The sequence below is a fragment of the Macaca nemestrina genome, chromosome 20, assembly GCF_043159975.1.
Source record: "Macaca nemestrina isolate mMacNem1 chromosome 20, mMacNem.hap1, whole genome shotgun sequence".
Lineage (NCBI taxonomy): Eukaryota > Metazoa > Chordata > Mammalia > Primates > Cercopithecidae > Macaca > Macaca nemestrina.
Genome location: NC_092144.1, coordinates 6,278,302 through 6,297,816, shown reverse-complemented (window position 1 = coordinate 6,297,816; position 19,515 = coordinate 6,278,302). Strand labels below are relative to the sequence as shown.

Genomic DNA, 19,515 nt, shown 5'->3' with positions numbered 1-19,515 from the left:
AGGCAGGTGAAGAGAGTGAGGCACTGTCCTCAGGCACAAAATTTAAGAGTATGCCAAAACAGTAACCGCCCACCCCCCCCCAAAAATTACATTAGTGTAGTGTGGGAAATTTTTGCATTTTTTTTTGTTTTTGAGATGGAGTCTCGCTCTGTCGCCCAGGCTGGAGTGCAGTGGCGCCATCTTGCCTTGCTACAACCTCTGCCTCCTGGGTTCAACCAATTCTCTTGCCTCAGCCTCCCAAGTAGCTGGGACTACAGGCGAGCACTACCACACCTGGCTCATTTTTTGTATGTTTAGTAGAGATGGGGTCTCACCATGTTGCCCAGGCTGGTCTCAAACTCCTAACCTCAGGCAATCCACCCACCTTGGCCTCCCAAAGTGCTGGGATTACAGGTGTGAACCAACGTACCCTGCCAAAAATAGTATTTTAATGCAATATTATTTTCTTAAAAAAAATTTTCTTTGTCCAAACTGCCACTTGGTAGAAATTAGTGCAATGTGTGTGTGTGTGTGTGTGTGTGTGTGTGTGTGTGTGTGTGTGTATTTATTTATTTATTTATTTTAATTTGAGATGGGGTCTTGCTTTGTTGCCCAAGTTGGTCTCCAATTCCTGGGCTCTAGTGATCCTCCTGCCTCAGCCTCTTGAAATGCTGGGATTACAGACGTGAGCTACTGCACCTGGCCAATATGATACTTTTTAAACATCAAAGGGAATGCAAACAAAAAAATAAAATCCAGAATGACAAACAATCCACATTTTAAGTAGACATCGGCACTATGTCAAGCCATATGGGAGTCTGCCCCAAGAGGAAAAATGTGCACCTACGTGCAAGTTTTTTGTATATTTGAAAGGTTTATTTTTCCCAGAACATTTAAGTAATTGAAGAAAGATTGAGTCAAAGAGTGGATACAAGAGAGGAAATATATATTGATAAAGAGAAAGAAAAAAGATTGAATCATTAAAAAGTAGATATATTAAAATTCACATTAAGTGTAAATATTCTATTTATACCCAAGCCATAATTTATATGGTTTATTATAATTTAGAATAATTTATAAATTTAATTACAATATTTATATATTTATTAATTGTAATATGTTTATAATATTTAATTATAATATAATATATTATTATATAACATAATATATAATATATTGCATATCTACATATTACATTTATATTATATATTACATATACATATTACATGTGTAATATATAAAATATATGTATTATAATTTATAATAAATTTAATTGATATAATTTAATGAATTATAATAAACCATAATTTATCATAATTTAATTTTGTTATAATCTATAATTATAATTTACTACTATTATATCATTTGTTATTATTGACATATTAACATATATAATGTATATTTTATTAGATGTTATATAATATAAATGATATATCATTTATTATTGATTATGTATTTATAATTATGCCATATCATAACTTATTACAAAACATTCTATTTAATTTAAATATACCCAAAATAGTATCATTTCAACATTTTGTAAAAAGTTGCAAAACCACATCACACTAATAATGTGACCATAACCTTTTAAGATTTGATAATAATCTACTAGTATATCAAAATTTCTGATGATATATTTTACTTCTATTTGCACTGTCTTCAAAATCTAGCATGTAGTTTACAATTCAGTACATCTCATTTAGGATACTAGATTTTCCTTCTTTTTCTGAGACAGGCTCTTGCTCAGTCACCTATGCTGGAGTTCAGTGGCGTAAATAGGATGCTAAGTCTCCTTTTTTTAGTAGAGACCGGGTGTCGCCATGTTGGCCAGGCTGGTCTCAAACTCCTGGCCTCAAGCCATCTGCCTTCCTCAGCCTCCCGAAGTGCTGGGATTACAGGTGTGAGTCACCGCGCCCAGCCCAGGATGCTAGGTTTTCGTTGGAAATACTTTGATCTGTATTTTAGGTTTCATAAAATTTACAGTTCAAAAAGGTAGATTCTCAGGCCAGGTGCGATGGCTCACGGCTATAATCCCATTACTTTGAGGAGCTGAGGCTGGCAAATCATTTGAGGTCAGGAGTTCGAGATCAGCCTGGGCAACATGGCAAAGCCCCGTCTCTACAAAAAAAAGAAAGAAAAAGAAAAGGTAGATCCTCATACCCAAGTTGTTGCAAACATGCTTAAACGTTTTCCACTCAATCAATCATCATTTTAATAAAATTAAGATTTAATTCACATTCTATATGTCACCCTTTTAAAATGTACAATTCAGGTCCAGCATGGTGGCTCACACATGTAATTCCAGCACTTTGGGAGGCCGAGGCAGGCAGATCACCTGAGGTCAGGAGGTCGAGACCAGCCTGGCCAACATGGTGAACACTATCTCTACTGAAAATACAAAAAATTAGCAGAGCATGGTGGTGGGTACCTGTAATCACAGCTACTCAGGAGGCTGAGGCAGGAGAATTGCTTGAACCCGGGATACGGAGGTTGTAGTGAGCCAAGATCACGCTACCGCACTCTGGGTGACAGAGCGAGACCCTGTCTCAAAAAAAAAAAGAATAGCAATAATAATAAAATATACAATTCAATGGTGTTTCATATATTTACAATGAGCATTGGTTGTTTGTTTGTTTTGTTTCACTGAGTTTGGTTTCAGAGACAGGATCTCACTCTGTTGCCCAGGCTGGAGCGCAGTGGTGTGATCATAGCTCACTGCAGCCTTGAACTCCTGGGCTCAAGCAATCCTCCCGCCTCAGCCTTCCAAAGTGCTGTGATTACAGGCATGAGCCACCACACATAGCTAGATCATCAGGTTTAAAGTTTACGTCTGAATGAAATTAAATATATTTAAAAACAAGTAATTCAAATAAAAGTACAAATCCAGTTTCTCACTTGAGCAAACCCCATTTTGAGTGCTCAGCTCTCACCCACGGCTTGGGGCTGCCATTTCAGAGATGCGGATATATTTTGGAGATTTCTCTTCCTACATGTAGATCTCTGAGTCAAACCACAAACAGAATGCAAATCATTAAATAATGGTAACTCCAGCCGGGCGCAGTGGCTCACACCTGTAATCTCAGCACTTGGGAAGCCGAGGCGGGTGGACCACGAGGTCAAGAGATCGAGACCATCCTGGCCAACATGGTGAAAGCCCATCTCTACTAAATATATAAAAATTAGCTGGGCATGGTGGTGCATGCCTGTAGTCCCAGCTACTCGAGAGGCTTAGACAGGAGAATCGCTTGAACCCAGGAGGCGGAGGGTGCGTTGAGCCGAGATGGCGCCACTGCACTCCATCCTAGCGACAGAGTCTTGCTCTGTCTCAAATAATAATAATAATAATAATAATAATAATAATAATAAAATATGGTAACTCCCAACCACCACCATCATCTGTCACTTATCACCATTGACAGCGTTTAGTTCATAGGCTTTTGCAAAGACAGGCTGAGTTAGCGAGAGCTCCTGCAGTGAGGACTAAGAGCTGAGATCCAGGAGCCTCGCCTTGTCCACTCCCCGACCTTAACACTCCGTGTTCTGTCTCTGCCGGGGAAGGGATCTGTGTGGCAGACCCCTTCGAGGTCACAGTAATGCAAGACTTCTTCATCGACCTGCGGCTACCCTACTCTGTCGTTCGAAACGAGCAGGTGGAAATCCGAGCTGTTCTCTACAATTACCGGCAGAACCAAGAGCTCAAGGTGGGTCCCAGGGTGGCAGAGGCTTCATGGAGCCTGCAAGGGGGTAGGTAGCCTGTTACACACACACTTGCCCTGATACTTCCTCTCCCTGGCAGGTGAGGGTGGAACTACTCCACAATCCAGCCTTCTGCAGCCTGGCCACCGCCAAGAGGCGTCACCAGCAGACCGTAACCATCCCCCCCAAGTCCTCGCTGTCCGTTCCTTATGTCATCGTGCCCCTAAAGACCGGCCAGCAGGAAGTGGAAGTCAAGGCTGCCGTCTACCATTTTTTCATCAGTGACGGTGTCAGGAAGTCCCTGAAGGTCGTGGTGAGTGCTTGGGGCACCCACAAACCCTTGTCCTTCAGAGAGGGTTCCTGGTCTTCGTACTATTGACTCAGGTCGCAGATCCAGGCTCTGAGACAGTAAGAATCATAGTGTCTGGCTTAGGAAATTTGGCAGTCCCAGAATTTTAGAAGCAGAGCCAGGATTGAGGTAAAGTGAGTGAGAGAACCCCAGGCTTAGAATTTTAGGGGGTACCAAAAAGCTCATCAACCATCACCAATCAATAATTTTTTTGTATTCAATTCAAAAGATTATTTTATTTATTTATTTATTTATATTATTTTTTTGAGACAGAGTGTCACTCTGTTGCCCAGGCTGGAGTGCAGTGGTGTGATCTTGGCTCACTGCAACTTCTGCCTCCTGGGTGCAAGCGATTTTCATGCCTCAGCCTCCTGAGTAGCTGGGATTACAGGCATTTGCCACCACGCCTGGCTAATTTTTCCATTTTATTGTATTGAGACCCTGTTTCAAAAAAGAATTCAAAAGATTATGTTATTTCCTTATTGATTTATAACTTTCTGATAAATTCACACCACAACACAATAGGCAGGTGTTTATATTGCCTCCTCCTGCTAAGGAGGGAAGCTGAGGCACAGAGAGGTTAAGTAACTGGCCCCTAATCACACAGCTGGGGGCAAGGGGCTGGGGTCAGATGCTTTGACACCTATGCTAGGGTAAATCGCCTGGGACTACAGGCACCCGCCACCATGCCTGGCTAATTTTTTTTTTGAGACGGAATCTCGCTCTGTCGCCCAGGCTAGAGTGCAGTGGCGAGATCTCGGCTCACCGCAAGCTCCGCCTCCTGGGTTCACGCCATTCTCCTGCCTCAGCCTCCCAAGTAGCTGGGACTACAGGTGCCCGCCACCACGCCTGGCTAATTTTTTTGTGTTTTTAGTAGAGATGGGGTTTCACTGTGTTAGCCAGGATGGTCTTGATCTCCTGACCTCGTGATCCACCCGCCTCGGCCTCCCAAAGTTCTGGGATTACAGGCATGAGCCACCACGCCCGGCTATGCCAGGGTAATTCTAAGGACAGTGCCCTGCTGACCATCTGTGTGTCTGTCTGTTCTTTTATTCATCCAACGACTCCCCCCACCTCCAACACTGTGTAGCCGGAAGGAATCAGAATGAACAAAACTGTGGCTGTTCGCACGCTGGATCCAGAACGCCTGGGCCAGGGTGAGTCAGCGGCAGGGGTAGGGGCTGAGGGGCTGGCAGGGTGAAGGGGGGAAGCGACCTGGGTTTAGCGAGGTAGGATAGGGCGGGAGGGAGGTAGAGCCATCGGTGTCTCTCACTCACCCTGCAGAAGGAGTGCAGAGAGAGGACGTCCCACCTGCAGACCTCAGTGACCAAGTCCCGGACACCGAGTCTGAGACCAGAATTCTCCTGCAAGGTGAGCTGCCCTTGACCCTGACCCCATGGGTCTCAGTAGGGCATGGAGGGAGTCAAATTCCTTCTCATTCTGGAAGTGTTTAACCCACACCTTTCTCTTCCCCTTCAGCTAGAACAGCCTATCTGTGATCTGTTTTCCCTTTTTTTTTTTTTTTTTTTGAGACGGAATCTCGCTGTGTCACCCAGGCTAGAGTGCAGTGGCGTGATCTCGGCTCACTGCAAGCTCCGCCTCCCGGGTTCACACCATTCTCCTGCCTCAGCCTCCGGAGTAGCTGGGACTACAGGCGCCCGCCACCACGCCTGGCTAAATTTTTTTTTTTTTTTAATTTTTAGTAGAGATGGGGTTTCACCGTGTTAGCCAGGATGGTCTCGATCTTCTGACCTCGTGATCCCCCCCCTCCGCCTCGGCCTCCCAAAGTGCTGGGATTACAGGCGTGAACCATCACGCCCGATCATGTTTTCCCTCTAACATTTTTTAAAGCATACAGATATTATTTGCTATGATCGGTTTTATAGAAGCCTCCAGATAGCATTTAGTTCAGCAAAGAGCTTTCACTGATACATCATTTTATTTATTTTAATTTTTTGTAGAACTTCTGTGCTTCTCAGATGGGAAATCAGCTGAAATGAGAAGCAATAGCCTGTAATCCCAGCACTTTGGGAGGCCGAGGCAGGCAGACCCCCTGAGGTCAGGAGTTTAAGAGCAGCCTGGCCAACATGGTGAAACCCTGTCTCTACTAAAAGTACAAAAACTAGCTGGGCATGGTGGCACACGCCTATAATCCCAGCTACTCGGGAGGCTGAAGCAGGATAATAGCTTGAACCTGGGAGGTGGAGGTTGCAGTGAGCCCAGATCCTGCCACTGCACTCCAGCCTGGGCAGCAGAGGAAGACTCCGTCTCAAAAAAAAAAAAAAAAGGCTGGGCGCGGTGGCTCAAGCCTGTAATCCCAGCACTTTGGGAGGCTGAGACGGGTGGATCACGAGGTCAGGAGATCGAGACCATCCTGGCTAACACGGTGAAACCCCGTCTCTACTAAAAAATACAAAAAACTAGCCGGGCGAGGTGGCGGGCGCCTGTAGTCCCAGCTACTGGGGAGGCTGAGGCAGGAGAATGGTGTAAACTGGGGAGGCGGAGCTTACAGTGAGCTGAGATCCGGCCACTGCACTCCAGCCCGGGCGACAGAGCCAGACTCCGTCTCAAAAAAAAAAAAAAAAGACAAGGAACATAGTACAAGAGCAGAAATTCTGGAGCTCATTTCTTGCCCCAGGAGGGAAGACTGGAGAAAAAAGGGCCTTGCAACCTGTAAGCTATAAGGCTTTGGGAAAAGAGCCTTGGTTTTTTCACCTTTGATAGGGGAAGAATAATAGTATCTACCCCCAAGGGTTGGCGTTACAATTTTTTTTTTTTTTTTTGAGGCGGAGTCTCGCTCTGTCGCCAGGCTAGAGTGCAGTGGCACGATCTTGGCTCACTGAAACCTCTGCCTCCCAGGTTCAAGTGATTCTCGTGCCTCAGCCTCCCGAGTAGCTGGGACTACAGGCGCCCACCACCATGCCGAGCTAATTTTTGTATTTTTAGTAGAGACAGGGTTTCATCATATTGGTCAGGCTGGTCTCGACCTCTTGACCTCAGGTGATCCACCCACCCCGGCCTCCCAAAGTGCTGGGATTACAGACTTGAGCCACCACGCCCAGCCTGGTGTGATGATTAAATGAGATACTTTCTGGTGTTCTCTTAGAACAATCTGGGAAGTAACATTAAGCGCGATATAAGTATTCCTGAATATTGTTACTGGAATTATTTTACTGTTGGTGAAACCAGACCCAGGGACCAGGGTGACCGTGTGAAGCACGTCCCACTCTGAACAGTGCAGACCCCCGAACAGCCACTCAGCCATACAGACTCCCCTCCCCGCAGTCACATCCTCCCAGCACTCTCCTGTCCCTGACCCCTTCGACCTGGCTGGTTGGGAGGCTGGAATCCTTTTTACCCCACCCCAGGTTGGGTCACCTACCCGGCTTGAGCAACGTCCTCTTCCCACCTGCTGCAGGGACCCCGGTGGCCCAGATGACAGAGGATGCCATCGATGCGGAACGGCTGAAGCACCTCATCGTGACCCCCTCGGGCTGCGGAGAACAGAACATGATCACCATGACGCCCACAGTCATCGCTGTGCATTACCTGGATGAAACGGAACAGTGGGAGAAGTTCGGCCCGGAGAAGCGGCAAGGGGCCTTGGAGCTCATCAAGAAGGGTGGGCTCCCTGCCCCTCTTGGAGACCCCAGGGACCCCTTTCCGAGCGCCCCCCTCCCTTAAGACCCCACCTCATTTCAAGACCACGCTCTCCCCTGAGGCTCCACCTCCTCTCCTAGCCACGCCCCACATTTGAGGCCCCACCTCTTCTCAAGGCCACGCCCTCTGAGGCCCTGCCTCCTCCCAGGCCAGGCTCATGAGACCTTGCCTCTTTTCAAGACCAAGCCCATCCCCTGAGGCCCCACCTCTTCTCAAGGCCAAACCCTCCTGTGAGGCCCCACCTCCTCTCCCAGCCACTTTCATCTGAGGCCCTACGTCCTCTCCAGGCCATGCCTCTTCCCTGAGACTCCACCCCATGTCTGCGACCCCTCCCTTTCCTGAAAGCCCCCCACCCTCAAGATCCTTCCCCTCTCTGAATCCCTTGTCCTCTGAGAACTCTTCCCCCTCCTCGCTCTGATCCCCCACCGCCTTTCAGTCCTTCTCTCTTTAAGGTCCCCTCCTCCCAGAATCCCTCCCCGACCCTGAGCCCCTGTCCCCTCTCTGCACCCCACCCCTGCCCTTTCTGGCGTGCCCCCTCTGCTCAGCCTCGGCTCTTTTGGGGGTTACTCTCTCTTCCCTGCAGGGTACACCCAGCAGCTGGCCTTCAGACAACCCAGCTCTGCCTTTGCGGCCTTCCTGAACCGGGCACCCAGCACCTGGTGAGTCCCAACAGCCAGCTCAGGCTGTGCAGACCCTCCACCCTCAACCCCCAGCAGGGCCTGGACCCTGGCCAGGGATGGTCGCCTAGGCCAGCCTTGCCCAAACAGCCCTGGACTTGCAGAGTCCAGGCAGGCGCTGGCTGAGTGGCCAGCGGTCATTTAGCATCCTTAAGTACGGACCGCACGCAACAGCTGGGTCCTGGGACCTGGGAAAGCAAAGCAAGCAAACTAGGCCAAGCCCTGGTCCCTCCCCACCTGCTCATTGGCTGGATGGCATGGCAGTCTCTGGATCTCAGAGCCGATTGGCTCACGCTCTGTGCCCACCCCCAGGCTGACCGCCTACGTGGTCAAGGTCTTCTCTCTGGCTGTCAACCTCATTGCCATCGACTCCCAGGTCCTCTGCGGGGCTGTTAAATGGCTGATCCTGGAGAAGCAGAAGCCCGACGGGGTCTTCCAGGAGGATGCGCCCGTGATACATCAAGAAATGACTGTAAGAGGCTGGGATTTAAGGCAAAATGGAAGAGAGGGGCTCCTGAGTCTCACAGGATGAACGCGAGACAGACCCCTACCTCCATGTTCCCACTGCCCAATTCCCTTTGCAAATATTGGGGTGGGGGTGGGGGCAGGGAGATAAATGAGCCAGAGGCGTCACTCCAGCATTGCAAAAACCAGAGACCTGCGAAGCCCAGTGCAAAATGAAGATGCACGGCCCCTCGCTCAGAAATTATTAAGAATTTCATTAAACCAAGTGCAGGGGTCCTACCTGGGAATCCCTTTCTCACACTCAATCCATCAACACTTGCATTCTCCCATGGTGTTACAGGAGTCACCCCCTTCTCTCTATCCTCATGGCCAGCCCCTGATCCAAGTAACACTCTCCCCGCCCCTCCTTATTTGGAGACCGTGTAGAAGCCACCTCCTGGGCGTCATCCTGGTGGCCTCCACTTTTGTGGGCTCTCAGATACTCATCACATAGCAGCTGGGGTGATTTTTTCAAATCCAGTTGCATCAGTCCTTAGAAAGTCCCGTGGCTCCCTCTATGGCTCTTAAACACAAAACTCCTTCGAGCACTGGTTCTCGAAGTGTGATCCTCAGACCAGTAGCAGCAGCAGCAGCAGCACCCATGACTTACTAGAAATGCACACTTTGTGGCTGGGCTTGACAGCCCATGCCTATAATCCCAGCGCTTTGGGAGGCCGAGGCAGGAGGATGGCTTGAGCCCAGGAGGTCGAGGCTGCAGTGAGCCATGATCATGCCACCGCACTCCAGGCTGGCAACAGAGCAAGACCCTGTCTCAAAAACAAAACACATTCTGAGACCGGACCCCAGACTCACTGAATCAGAAATTCTAGGGTCAGGACCCAGGAATCTGAGGGGTGTGTGTTTATGTGTGTGTGTGTATGTGTGTTTGAGATGGAGTTTTGCTCTTGTCACCCAGACTGGAGTGCAATGGCCTGATCTCGGCTAACTGCAACCTCCACCTCCCGGGTTCAAGCAATTCTCCTGCCTCAGCCTCCTGAGTAGCTGGGATTACAGGTGCCCCGTCCACCATGCCCGGCTAATTTTTGTATTTTTAGTAGAGACCGGGTTTCACCATGTTGGCAAGGATGGTCTCAAACTCCTGGCCTCAGGTGATCTGCCCACCTTGGCCTCCCGAAGTGCTGGAATTTCAGGCATGAGCCACTGCACCCGGCCTAGGAATCTGAGTTTTTAAAAGCGCCCCCATTCCTCCAGGTGATGCTAATGTGTGCTTGAGGTGGAGAATCACTGCCTCGGTCTCACCTTTCAGGCTTCCAGCCTCCCAGCCTTTCTTTTCTTTCCAGGCTCCATCCATTCATAGGAGCCTTGCTCTATTGTGCTATAGAGCCTTTGCACATGCAGTTTCTGCCACCTAGTACGCTAGTCCCTGCCTTCTGTGACAGCTGACTCCCTCAGGGACACTTTTTCCAACCTCCCCAACTGGGTCACACTCCCACACTTCATTCTCACTGCTATATGTCCTCTTCCCCTGCACAGAACTCCTCCACTTTATAAGTATATATCTCTTGGCCGGGCGCAGTGGCTCACACCTGTAATCCCAGCACTGTGGGAGGCTGAGGCAGGTGGATCACCTGAGGTCAGGAGTTCGAGACCAGCCTGACCAACATGGGAAACCCCATCTCTACTAAATACAAAAAATTAGCCGGGTATGGTGGTGCATGCCTGTAATCCCAGCTACTTGGGAGGCTGAGGCAGGAAAATTGCTTGAACCCAGGAGGCAGAGGTTGCAGGGAGCCGAGATTGCACGATTGTACTCCAGCCTGGGCAACAAGAGTAAAACTCTGTCTCAAAAAAAAAAAAAAAAATTATATATATATATGTGTCTGTATATATATATACACGTGTGTGTATGTGTGTGTGTGTATATATGTGTATATATGTGTGTATATATATACACGTGTGTGTATATATGTGTATATATATGTGTGTGTGTGTATATGTGTGTATATATACACGTGTGTGTGTATATATGTGTGTATATATACACGTGTGTGTGTATATATGTGTGTATATATACACGTGTGTGTGTGTGTGTGTGTGTGTGTGTATATATATCTTGAGGATCTGGGTGGACTATATCCATCTTCCCTAGTAGAGAAATGTTCTGTGAGGGCGACAGCCTATGTCTGGTTTTACGATGGATCAAACCACTGGACCCATTGTGCCAGCACAGAGGCCCTTCATTGACATTTGCAGAAGGATAAATGATTGCATGAATTAATACTAAGAAGTCTGACCTCCGTGGGGTAGCGGGGTGACACCTAGAAGACACTCAGTCCTGCCCAGACCCCCTGATTCTGAATCTGCAGGGGGGATGACTGGCATGTGTGGACATACCGGTGACCCCATCCTTGCTTTCTGCTCTCCATCCCAGGGTGGATTCCGGAACACCAACGAGAAAGACATGGCCCTCACGGCCTTTGTTCTCATCTCGCTGCAAGAGGCTAAAGAGATTTGCGAGGAGCAGGTCAACGTAAGTGCCCCCCGTCTTCCCACCCTACCCTACCTTACCCTATGCAGAGCACAGCCACCTTGGAGAATGAGAGGTTGCCTTCGGGGAATTTGCAGCTCTCCCAGTGCAATAACAGGCATCACTGTAGTCATGTTAATACCTAACATGTATTGAGCGCTTAACTCATCTAATACAGACCCCCTCTAATAGTTTCACATGTTAAGTCTCATAATCCTTTTAGCAGCCTGAAAGGTAGGTTACTCTTATTATCCCCAGTTTGCAGATGAGAGAACTGAGGCACAAAGAGATCAAAGGTGGGGATTCTTTCTGTCTGCTTTAGCATTTTCAGAGGGTTTTCCGCCCATTTCCCAAAGTGCTTTCTACATCATTGCTACGTGATCAGTACAGTTGCATCCTTGCTGCTTCTTTAAAGAAAACTTGGGATACAGAGCTGAGACTGTTTCCTTAGTCCAGAGGATCTTTCAGGTGATTTTCAAAGGGATCCATGACTCCAAACAGGAAACGGTGAAAACCGTTGGCTCATCACTGTCTCTTTTTCCTCTGGTTTTGATTCTGAAGCAGAGAAGCTTGGAAAGATGGGCCGCTGAGAGTCTGGAATGCCTTTGTCGGCTTTATTGTGTTTGTTTGTTTGTTTTATTTTGTTTTGTTTTGTTGTGATGGAGTCTCTGTCGCCCAGGCTGCCATGCAGTGGCATGATCTTGGCTCCTGCACCCTTCGCCTCCCGGGTTCACGGGACTGTCCTGCTTCAGTCTCCAGAGCAGCTGGAATTACAGGCACCCACCACCATACCTGGCTATTTTTTGTCTTTTTAGTAGACATGAGGTTTCACCATGTTGGACAGGCTCGTCTCGAACTCCTGACCTCAGGTGATCTGCCCGACTCGGCATCCCAAAGTGCTGGGATTACAGGCAAGAGCCACTGCGCCTAGCTGATCATGGGGTTTTAACCTTTAGCTTTCAAAGTGGGAAGCCGAGGATTACACCCCTAGCGAGTGGCTTCTCCCCTCTTAGGAAAAGAGATGGAGGGGAGGGGCCAGTGAAGAGAAAAACAAACACAGGGCTGTTGCCTCTAACACCCAAGAGGGACCAAGGCCGAGAGAGAGAGAGAGAGAGAGAGAGAGAGAGAGAGAGAGAGAGAGAGAGAAGGAAAGTAGCATGGGGGTGGGGGACTGTGGGTTCAGCCACGTCTGACTTCAAATCCTGACTCACGGGCACTTCCACCCTTAAGCCTCACTCAGTATGTGCATCTGTAAAATGGGGATAATAAATAATGATCTCTATATTTTTAGGCCTCTGAGTTGTCCCAGATATAACACACTTGTGACCTAGATTATACAAAAATTGATGGGGAATTTATGTTCAGGGTCCAAAGATATCAAATACAGAGATGAAGGTGGCCTCAGGGACTCTGCCAGGATGCTTTGCTCCTCTCTCCCATGTCCCTCATTCTGTTCTTGGCCAATAATTAGAGAACATATCAGATCAAGGTTAGGGCCGCCATATTCCCAGGGAAGGACTCTGATTGGCTCAGCCTGGGTCAGAAGACTACATCTGGACCAATCAGCTAAGGACAGGAAGTAGGTCTCAGTGGGCAGACATGGCTGCTTCCACTGTGGCCACGTGAATGGAAGGGAGAAGTTCTTACAAAAGGAGTGGATGTCAGAGAGGGAAGTGGGCAGGAAAAAAAATATTTGTTTCTGCTACAGCATGGCAGCATTGTAGTAGAGTATAGCACAGGCTGTGAAACCAGACTCCTGGGGTCAAGAGTGTGCTGTAATCCCAACTACTCAAGAGGCTGAGGCAGGAAAATCACTTGAACTAGGGAGGCAGAGGTTGCAGTGAGCGGAGATCACACCACTGCACTCCAGCCCAGGCAACAGAGCAAGAATCCATCTTTAAAAAAAAAAAAAAAGTGTTAAATTTACAGGAATTTTTCAAGCTGGTCATTAAATATAACTATTATTAAAAACTAAGTATTAGGCTGGGCACAGTGAGCCTGTAATCCCAGCACTTTGGGAGGCCAAGGCCTGCAGATCACCGGAAGTCAGGAGTTCAAAACCAGCCTGGCCAACATGGCAAAAACCCTTCTCTACTAAAAATTAACTGGGCGTGGTGGAGGGGGCACCTGTAATCCCAGCTACGCAGGAGGCTAAGGCACAAGAATCACTTGAACCCAGGAGGCAGAGGTTGCAGTGAGCCGAGATTGCACCACTGCATTCCAGCCTGGACCAGAGCAAGACTCCGTCTCAAAAAAAAACAAACAAACAACAACAAAAAAAAAACCCAGCCAACCAACGAAACAAACAAAAAAACTAAGTTATAAAACTTACAATTAAATAAATTCTATTAAACACAAACTCATCACTTCTTACGCCTTACTCCCATAATCTATATTCTTGGGGTTATTTATGTGTATTGGATTTGTGTAGTGAAAATGCTATATAATACTGTGCTACTGCAAAGCTCTTCCCAACTCTACATTCAATGATGCCATATTGGTAGCTTGAAATCAGTGATGGAAGTATTTACACCATGGAAATGAGGAAACGGTACACATCATGTCTTCCTCCATCCCCAGAAGGCTGGTTTTGGATCCTAACTCTGCCACTTACTTCCTAGGTGGTCTTTGCAAAATTACTGCATCTCTCAGGGCTTAGTATTTTTAACAGGTTTTATGAGATTAAATGTGCGGCTATCTGAATGACACAGAGTAAGTGTGAGCTATGATGATGAAGAAGATGATGATAATGACTGGATGAGGTGTCCACAGTGGTGTACCGAATCTGTCCCATACCAGTTTATGAGTAACAATTTGGAGAATGTCTCCCCAACACTTTGTTCAGTGATGTCACATTGACACCGTGAAATTGGTCCTGGTCGGGGTATGTACACGACAGAAATTGTCAATCATTATAAACCAAGGATCCGTTAACCCTCCCACTGGAGAGCTGGTTGTTAAACATTTACCAGCACACCATGGGGTACATGGATTTCTCCAGATACATAATAGATATTCAGCAACAAGGCAGCTCATGGTGGCTAAAATACCTGGGAAATCCTCAAAAATGGACAAATCTAAGACAGATATATCCCAAGGACAGAAATCCCTGATTCTCAGGAAGTGCTGCTTGTATGATCCTTACTAATGTGACAATAATGCCCACGTGACCAGAGAATCTGATCCTCTTTCTCATAGAGCCTGCCAGGCAGCATCACTAAAGCAGGAGACTTCCTTGAAGCCAACTACATGAACCTACAGAGATCCTACACTGTGGCCATCGCTGCCTATGCCCTGGCCCAGATGGGCAGGCTGAAGGGACCTCTTCTCAACAAATTTCTGACCACAGCCAAAGGTGAGGGATGGCCTGGAGGGGTGAAGAGAGATGCATGGCTGAAGTTTAGGGCAGGAGATACTGAGCTGGGATGCATGGCTTTTAGCTGAGCTGGGATGGATGACCCTAAGCCAAGCTGGGATGGATAGTCCTAAGGTACCAAGCTGGGATGCATAACCCTGAGCTGAGCTGGGATGCGTGGTTCTAAGGTTTAGCAGGTCCTCATTGTAAACCACACAAGAAGGTTTGTTGCATCATTCATTCAACAAATGCGTATTCAGCATTCATTTCAAAGGGAGAAGTGAGAGTTGATGAAACGAGAGAGGCAAGGCAGGAGCCAAATAACTAAGAGCTTTGAATGTCAGCCAGAACACCCAAACACCAGGAAATCTAGCATGCATCTCTTTCTGAGCTTTCTCTGAGCCATCCCCAGGCTGGACAGAGCAGTGAGCACTGGGGATGGGGTATCCTCTTTGCAGATAAGAACCGCTGGGAGGAGCCTGGTCAGCAGCTCTACAATGTGGAGGCCACATCCTATGCCCTCTTGGCCCTACTGCAGCTAAAAGACTTTGACTTTGTGCCTCCCGTCGTGCGTTGGCTCAATGAACAGAGATACTACGGTGGTGGCTATGGCTCTACCCAGGCAAGTGGCCTACAGCCCTCAGGCACATGCATCCCTGTCTCCTGTGGCTTCCCACCAGCCTCCTAGAGAACACACTGAGGCCCCGCGAGGTAGTTCTTCTTTCCCACGAGCCAGTGTGATTGGAGTGGAATTGAGAATCAGTTTTCTTAGTTGCAAACCCATCTATAGGTTCTAGAATACAATCTGGATACTCCAAGCTGTGTGTTGAGCCTTCTTCTTGCCCCAGGTGTCTAGATCATGTTCTCAGGGCCCAGGTTCAGGTCTAAGCCTCTCTCTCCACCTGGTGGGTTGTAGACCAGGTTTCCAGTTCCACTAGGCTCACAATGTTACTCTGTCTCACTGGTGGGCTCTAGACCAGGTTCTCAGTTCTACCATCTCACAATCTTACCCTGTCTTGCTGGTGGGTTCTAGACCATGTTCCCAGGTCTACCAGACTCCCAATGTCATATTGTCCCACTGGTAGGCTCTATACTATGTTCCCAGCTACCCTAGGGTATTATGCAAACCCTGTTCTAGGCCATGGTTTCAGTAACTTCAGGCTTCAGCAACTTCAGGCTCCAGTTGACCTCCTTTCTTTCTGGTGGTCTGTCAATCACGTTCTCAGTGTTACAGTGTCATTTTTGGGTTGTAGATTATATGCTCAGTATCCTCTGGCCACAGTTTTATTCTCTTTTTCATGAGTGGGTTCTAGACATATTCTCAGTGTCTCTAAGTCCTGGCCTGACTCTATCCTCTTGATGGGTCTAGACCACATCCTCAGGGTTGCTAGACCTTCAGTCTCACATCTGGACTTTCTGGTGGATTCTAGACATGTTCTCAGCATCTCTGAGTCCTGGTGTAAGTTTCTGTCCCTTGGAGAGTTCTGAACATGTCCTCAGAGTTCAATAACCTCCAATTATTACTCCTGCACTCGCTAGTAGGTTCTAGGCAACTTTTTGATGTCCCAGCTCTGATTTGAACCTCTTTATCCCCCACTGGATTCTAGCCACTTTCCCAGGCTCCCAGATCACCATCTTTCTCTCTCGTGGGTTCTAGGCCACCTTCATGGTGTTCCAAGCCTTGGCTCAATACCAAAAGGATGTCCCTGATCACAAGGAACTGAACCTGGATGTGTCCCTCCAACTGCCCAGTCGCAGCTCCAAGATCACCCACCGTATCCACTGGGAATCTGCCAGCCTCCTGCGATCAGAAGAGGTACAGTCACCCAGCCAAGCCCTCCTCACTCTTGCTGTCGCCCTCTACACCAACCAGGATTTACTGGGAAGCAAGGGGGAGGAGAGGTGACCATCACAGGCAGTAGAAGGCTTAATTCCCAACACGCTGTCTTCTCTCTTTTCACTCTGCAGACCAAGGAAAATGAGGGTTTCACAGTCACAGCTGAAGGAAAAGGCCAAGGCACCTTGTCGGTAAGGAACAGAAACCCACACCTGGCTGGCCCATGCCCCTGTGCCCCAGAGGGACCATCTCCTCTTGTCCTCAGTAGTCCTAGTCCTGTGGGATGACACTGTGTCTCCTCTCCCATCTTACCAGGTAGTGACAATGTACCATGCTAAGGCCAAAGGTCAACTCACCTGTAATAAATTCGACCTCAAGGTCACCATAAAACCAGCACCGGAAACAGGTAAAAGGAATCAAGGCCTTATCTGTCGCCTTCCTCCTACCCCTCTTCTAATTTCTTCCCCCCTCCTGAATCAACACACAGGTATACCCTCTCCCATCTTTCTCTCTTCTGTGTTTCCAGAAAAGAGGCCTCAGGATGCCAAGAACACTATGATCCTTGAGATCTGTACCAGGTAAGAAGCTAGGTCACTGGGGTTCATCTTGGCCATCCCGCTATCTCTAGCAAGAATTCTTGCAAATAATATCCATGATATTCAATACTTTCCAAGTACACTGTATATCTGATACTGTTCTATGTATCCACCATAAGGTAGAGAACACAGACAGTCCTTGCTTTGCGTGTCAATGTGAGACCACAGCAATGACCATGTAAGTTGAGACTGGCAAAGCATCTTAGCAGCAATCAATGGATAAAAGTACACTATCATTCCACGACCTTTAAAGTTTTCTTGTTTTCTTTTGAGAGAGATAGGGTCTTGCTCTGTCAGCCAGGCTGGAGTGCAGTGGCACAATCATAGATCACTGTAACCTCAAACTCCCTGGCTCAAGCGATCCTCCCGCCTCAGCCACTCAAGTAGCTGGGACTACAGGCGTGTGCCATGAAACCTGGCTAATTTTTATTTTTTATTCTTTCTAGAGGCGGGGCCTCACTGTGTTGCCCAGGCTGGTCTTGATCTCCTGACCTTGAGCATTCCTCTGCCTTGGCCTCCCAAGGTTTTGGGATTACAGGCATGAGCCACTATGCCCAGCCTAAATGTTTCTATTATAACATTTAAAATTATCATACTGCCAGTTATAAAGATACAGGAAAATGAAAGACATAGTAAGATGAGTATTTGACTACACTGTAATTTAAAACATCAGAACATTGAGATGCAAGGTGTATTTTTTTTTTGTATGACACTTACAGAGAGTGCTTTAGTTCAAAAAATGCTTGCTTTCTTCTCTTTGTATAATTTACAACATGGAGTAAACATCTTTTCTATGCCTTAGTACATTGTCTTGCTCCTTTCTAAGTTTGGATCAGCTTCCAATATTTTATCCTTCGAGCTTTCCATGTCACAAAATTCCTGCAAGAGTTCCCTTAAAGTGACTTTTTATTCTATAACGAACCTTCCTCTGGGACATCTTCATCCTTTTTGTCCCCATGACCTTCCTTATTTATGCTAATACATTTGCCTTCACTGAGTTCCTCTACGCCACCTATCTCTCAAATGGCAGCAGGGTCAACATCCCCACAGTCTGCTATTCTTCGATAACTCCACTTATGCCTTCTTTGAAGTTCACTTCTGGCATTATCACTTTTCATTTCTTTGCTGCATTTTTATCTTTGTTGGCTAGTTCCCTCTTTTGGTGATACATTGTTGTAAAATCTCATGGGAGTTAGCCACCTGGAGACAGGGAGGCAACACAACTACACAGTTTGCTGTCGTACATAAATTGAAGAGCAGAAGCTCAGTGACCAATCACTGATGGACTTTGAAAGGAGTGACAGTAATTGGCCCTCAATTATGATGCTCATCTTTTATTTACGTAGTGATTTCTAGACTGAAGAGTTAGCAACAGAGTTTATACCATATGCAACTACTCATGATCAATATACCAAGGTACTGAAAGTGAACCATGTCACTGGGCTACTAGTGTTATTAAACTGAATCATGCAAAGTGAGGGCCGCCTGTATTCTTGCCTTTGTTTTCTAGAGCTGAAGCACGGAGGGGGTCAAATCATGCATCCAATGTTATTTAGAGCTGGAATTTGAATCCCTGCAGTTGGGTTCAGAGTCTGAGCTCTTAATCAATCGCCTTGACCATTACATTACCTTACTTTTTATTTCCTTTGGGGAAATGTTTCCTAAAAACTGTAATGCCCCTCTGTGCTATTGTGGGGGAATCGGAGGTCTCAGTGCCTGACCAGACCTCCTTGTCCAGGAACAGACCGTTGGGGCTGACCCTATCTTGGAACCCAATGCCCTTCTTTCTGCACTATCCAGGTACCGGGGAGACCAGGATGCCACTATGTCTATACTGGACATATCCATGATGACTGGCTTCGTTCCAGACACAGATGACCTCAAGCAGGTATGAAGGGCTCAGGAGCTGGGATAAGTGGAAAGGAGCCTGGGGTATGGAAGAGGCTGCAGGTGGAGAGGGATCCAGGAGGGATTTTTCACAGGCTCCACCTTTCCCCAGCTGGCAAACGGCGTTGACAGATACATCTCCAAGTATGAGCTGGACAAAGCCTTCTCCGATAGGAACACCCTCATCATCTACCTGGACAAGGTAAGACTGCATCAGCCTTCCCTGGGAGGCTTCCATGGGCACGTTGACCTCTATCTGGCTGGTCTTTTCTTTTCCTTTCAGCTTTTGTCTCTGGGTCACACGAGCCCTAGGCTAGAGGAGACAAGGTCTGTGTTGCTGGGCGACGGGAAGGAGCTTGTAAAATAAGGGGGTCAACCCAGCATCTTCTATAAACATCTCATCTTCTGACCATTGACCTCCTCCAGCTTCTTATCAGAGTCTTAACCAATGAAAAAGAGCCCCTTCGGATTTTTTTTTTTTTTCAGT

General features: G+C 47.5%; 1 protein-coding gene across 1 annotated transcript in view; it reads left to right on the top strand.

The window, feature by feature from the left end:
* LOC105487051 (complement C3) overlaps window positions 1–19,515 on the top strand; it is a 42,340-nt gene that overhangs the window by 19,123 nt on the left and 3,702 nt on the right. The window contains exons 20-35 of the mRNA XM_071086416.1: window positions 3,538–3,680; window positions 3,776–3,988; window positions 5,115–5,181; window positions 5,309–5,395; window positions 7,443–7,646; window positions 8,268–8,343; window positions 8,674–8,833; window positions 11,258–11,356; window positions 14,552–14,708; window positions 15,167–15,330; window positions 16,366–16,524; window positions 16,677–16,736; window positions 16,861–16,951; window positions 17,072–17,123; window positions 18,942–19,029; window positions 19,141–19,230. Coding sequence (XP_070942517.1) covers window positions 3,538–3,680; window positions 3,776–3,988; window positions 5,115–5,181; window positions 5,309–5,395; window positions 7,443–7,646; window positions 8,268–8,343; window positions 8,674–8,833; window positions 11,258–11,356; window positions 14,552–14,708; window positions 15,167–15,330; window positions 16,366–16,524; window positions 16,677–16,736; window positions 16,861–16,951; window positions 17,072–17,123; window positions 18,942–19,029; window positions 19,141–19,230 — 1,910 coding nt within the window. The remainder of the gene's footprint in view (window positions 1–3,537; window positions 3,681–3,775; window positions 3,989–5,114; window positions 5,182–5,308; window positions 5,396–7,442; window positions 7,647–8,267; window positions 8,344–8,673; window positions 8,834–11,257; window positions 11,357–14,551; window positions 14,709–15,166; window positions 15,331–16,365; window positions 16,525–16,676; window positions 16,737–16,860; window positions 16,952–17,071; window positions 17,124–18,941; window positions 19,030–19,140; window positions 19,231–19,515) is intronic.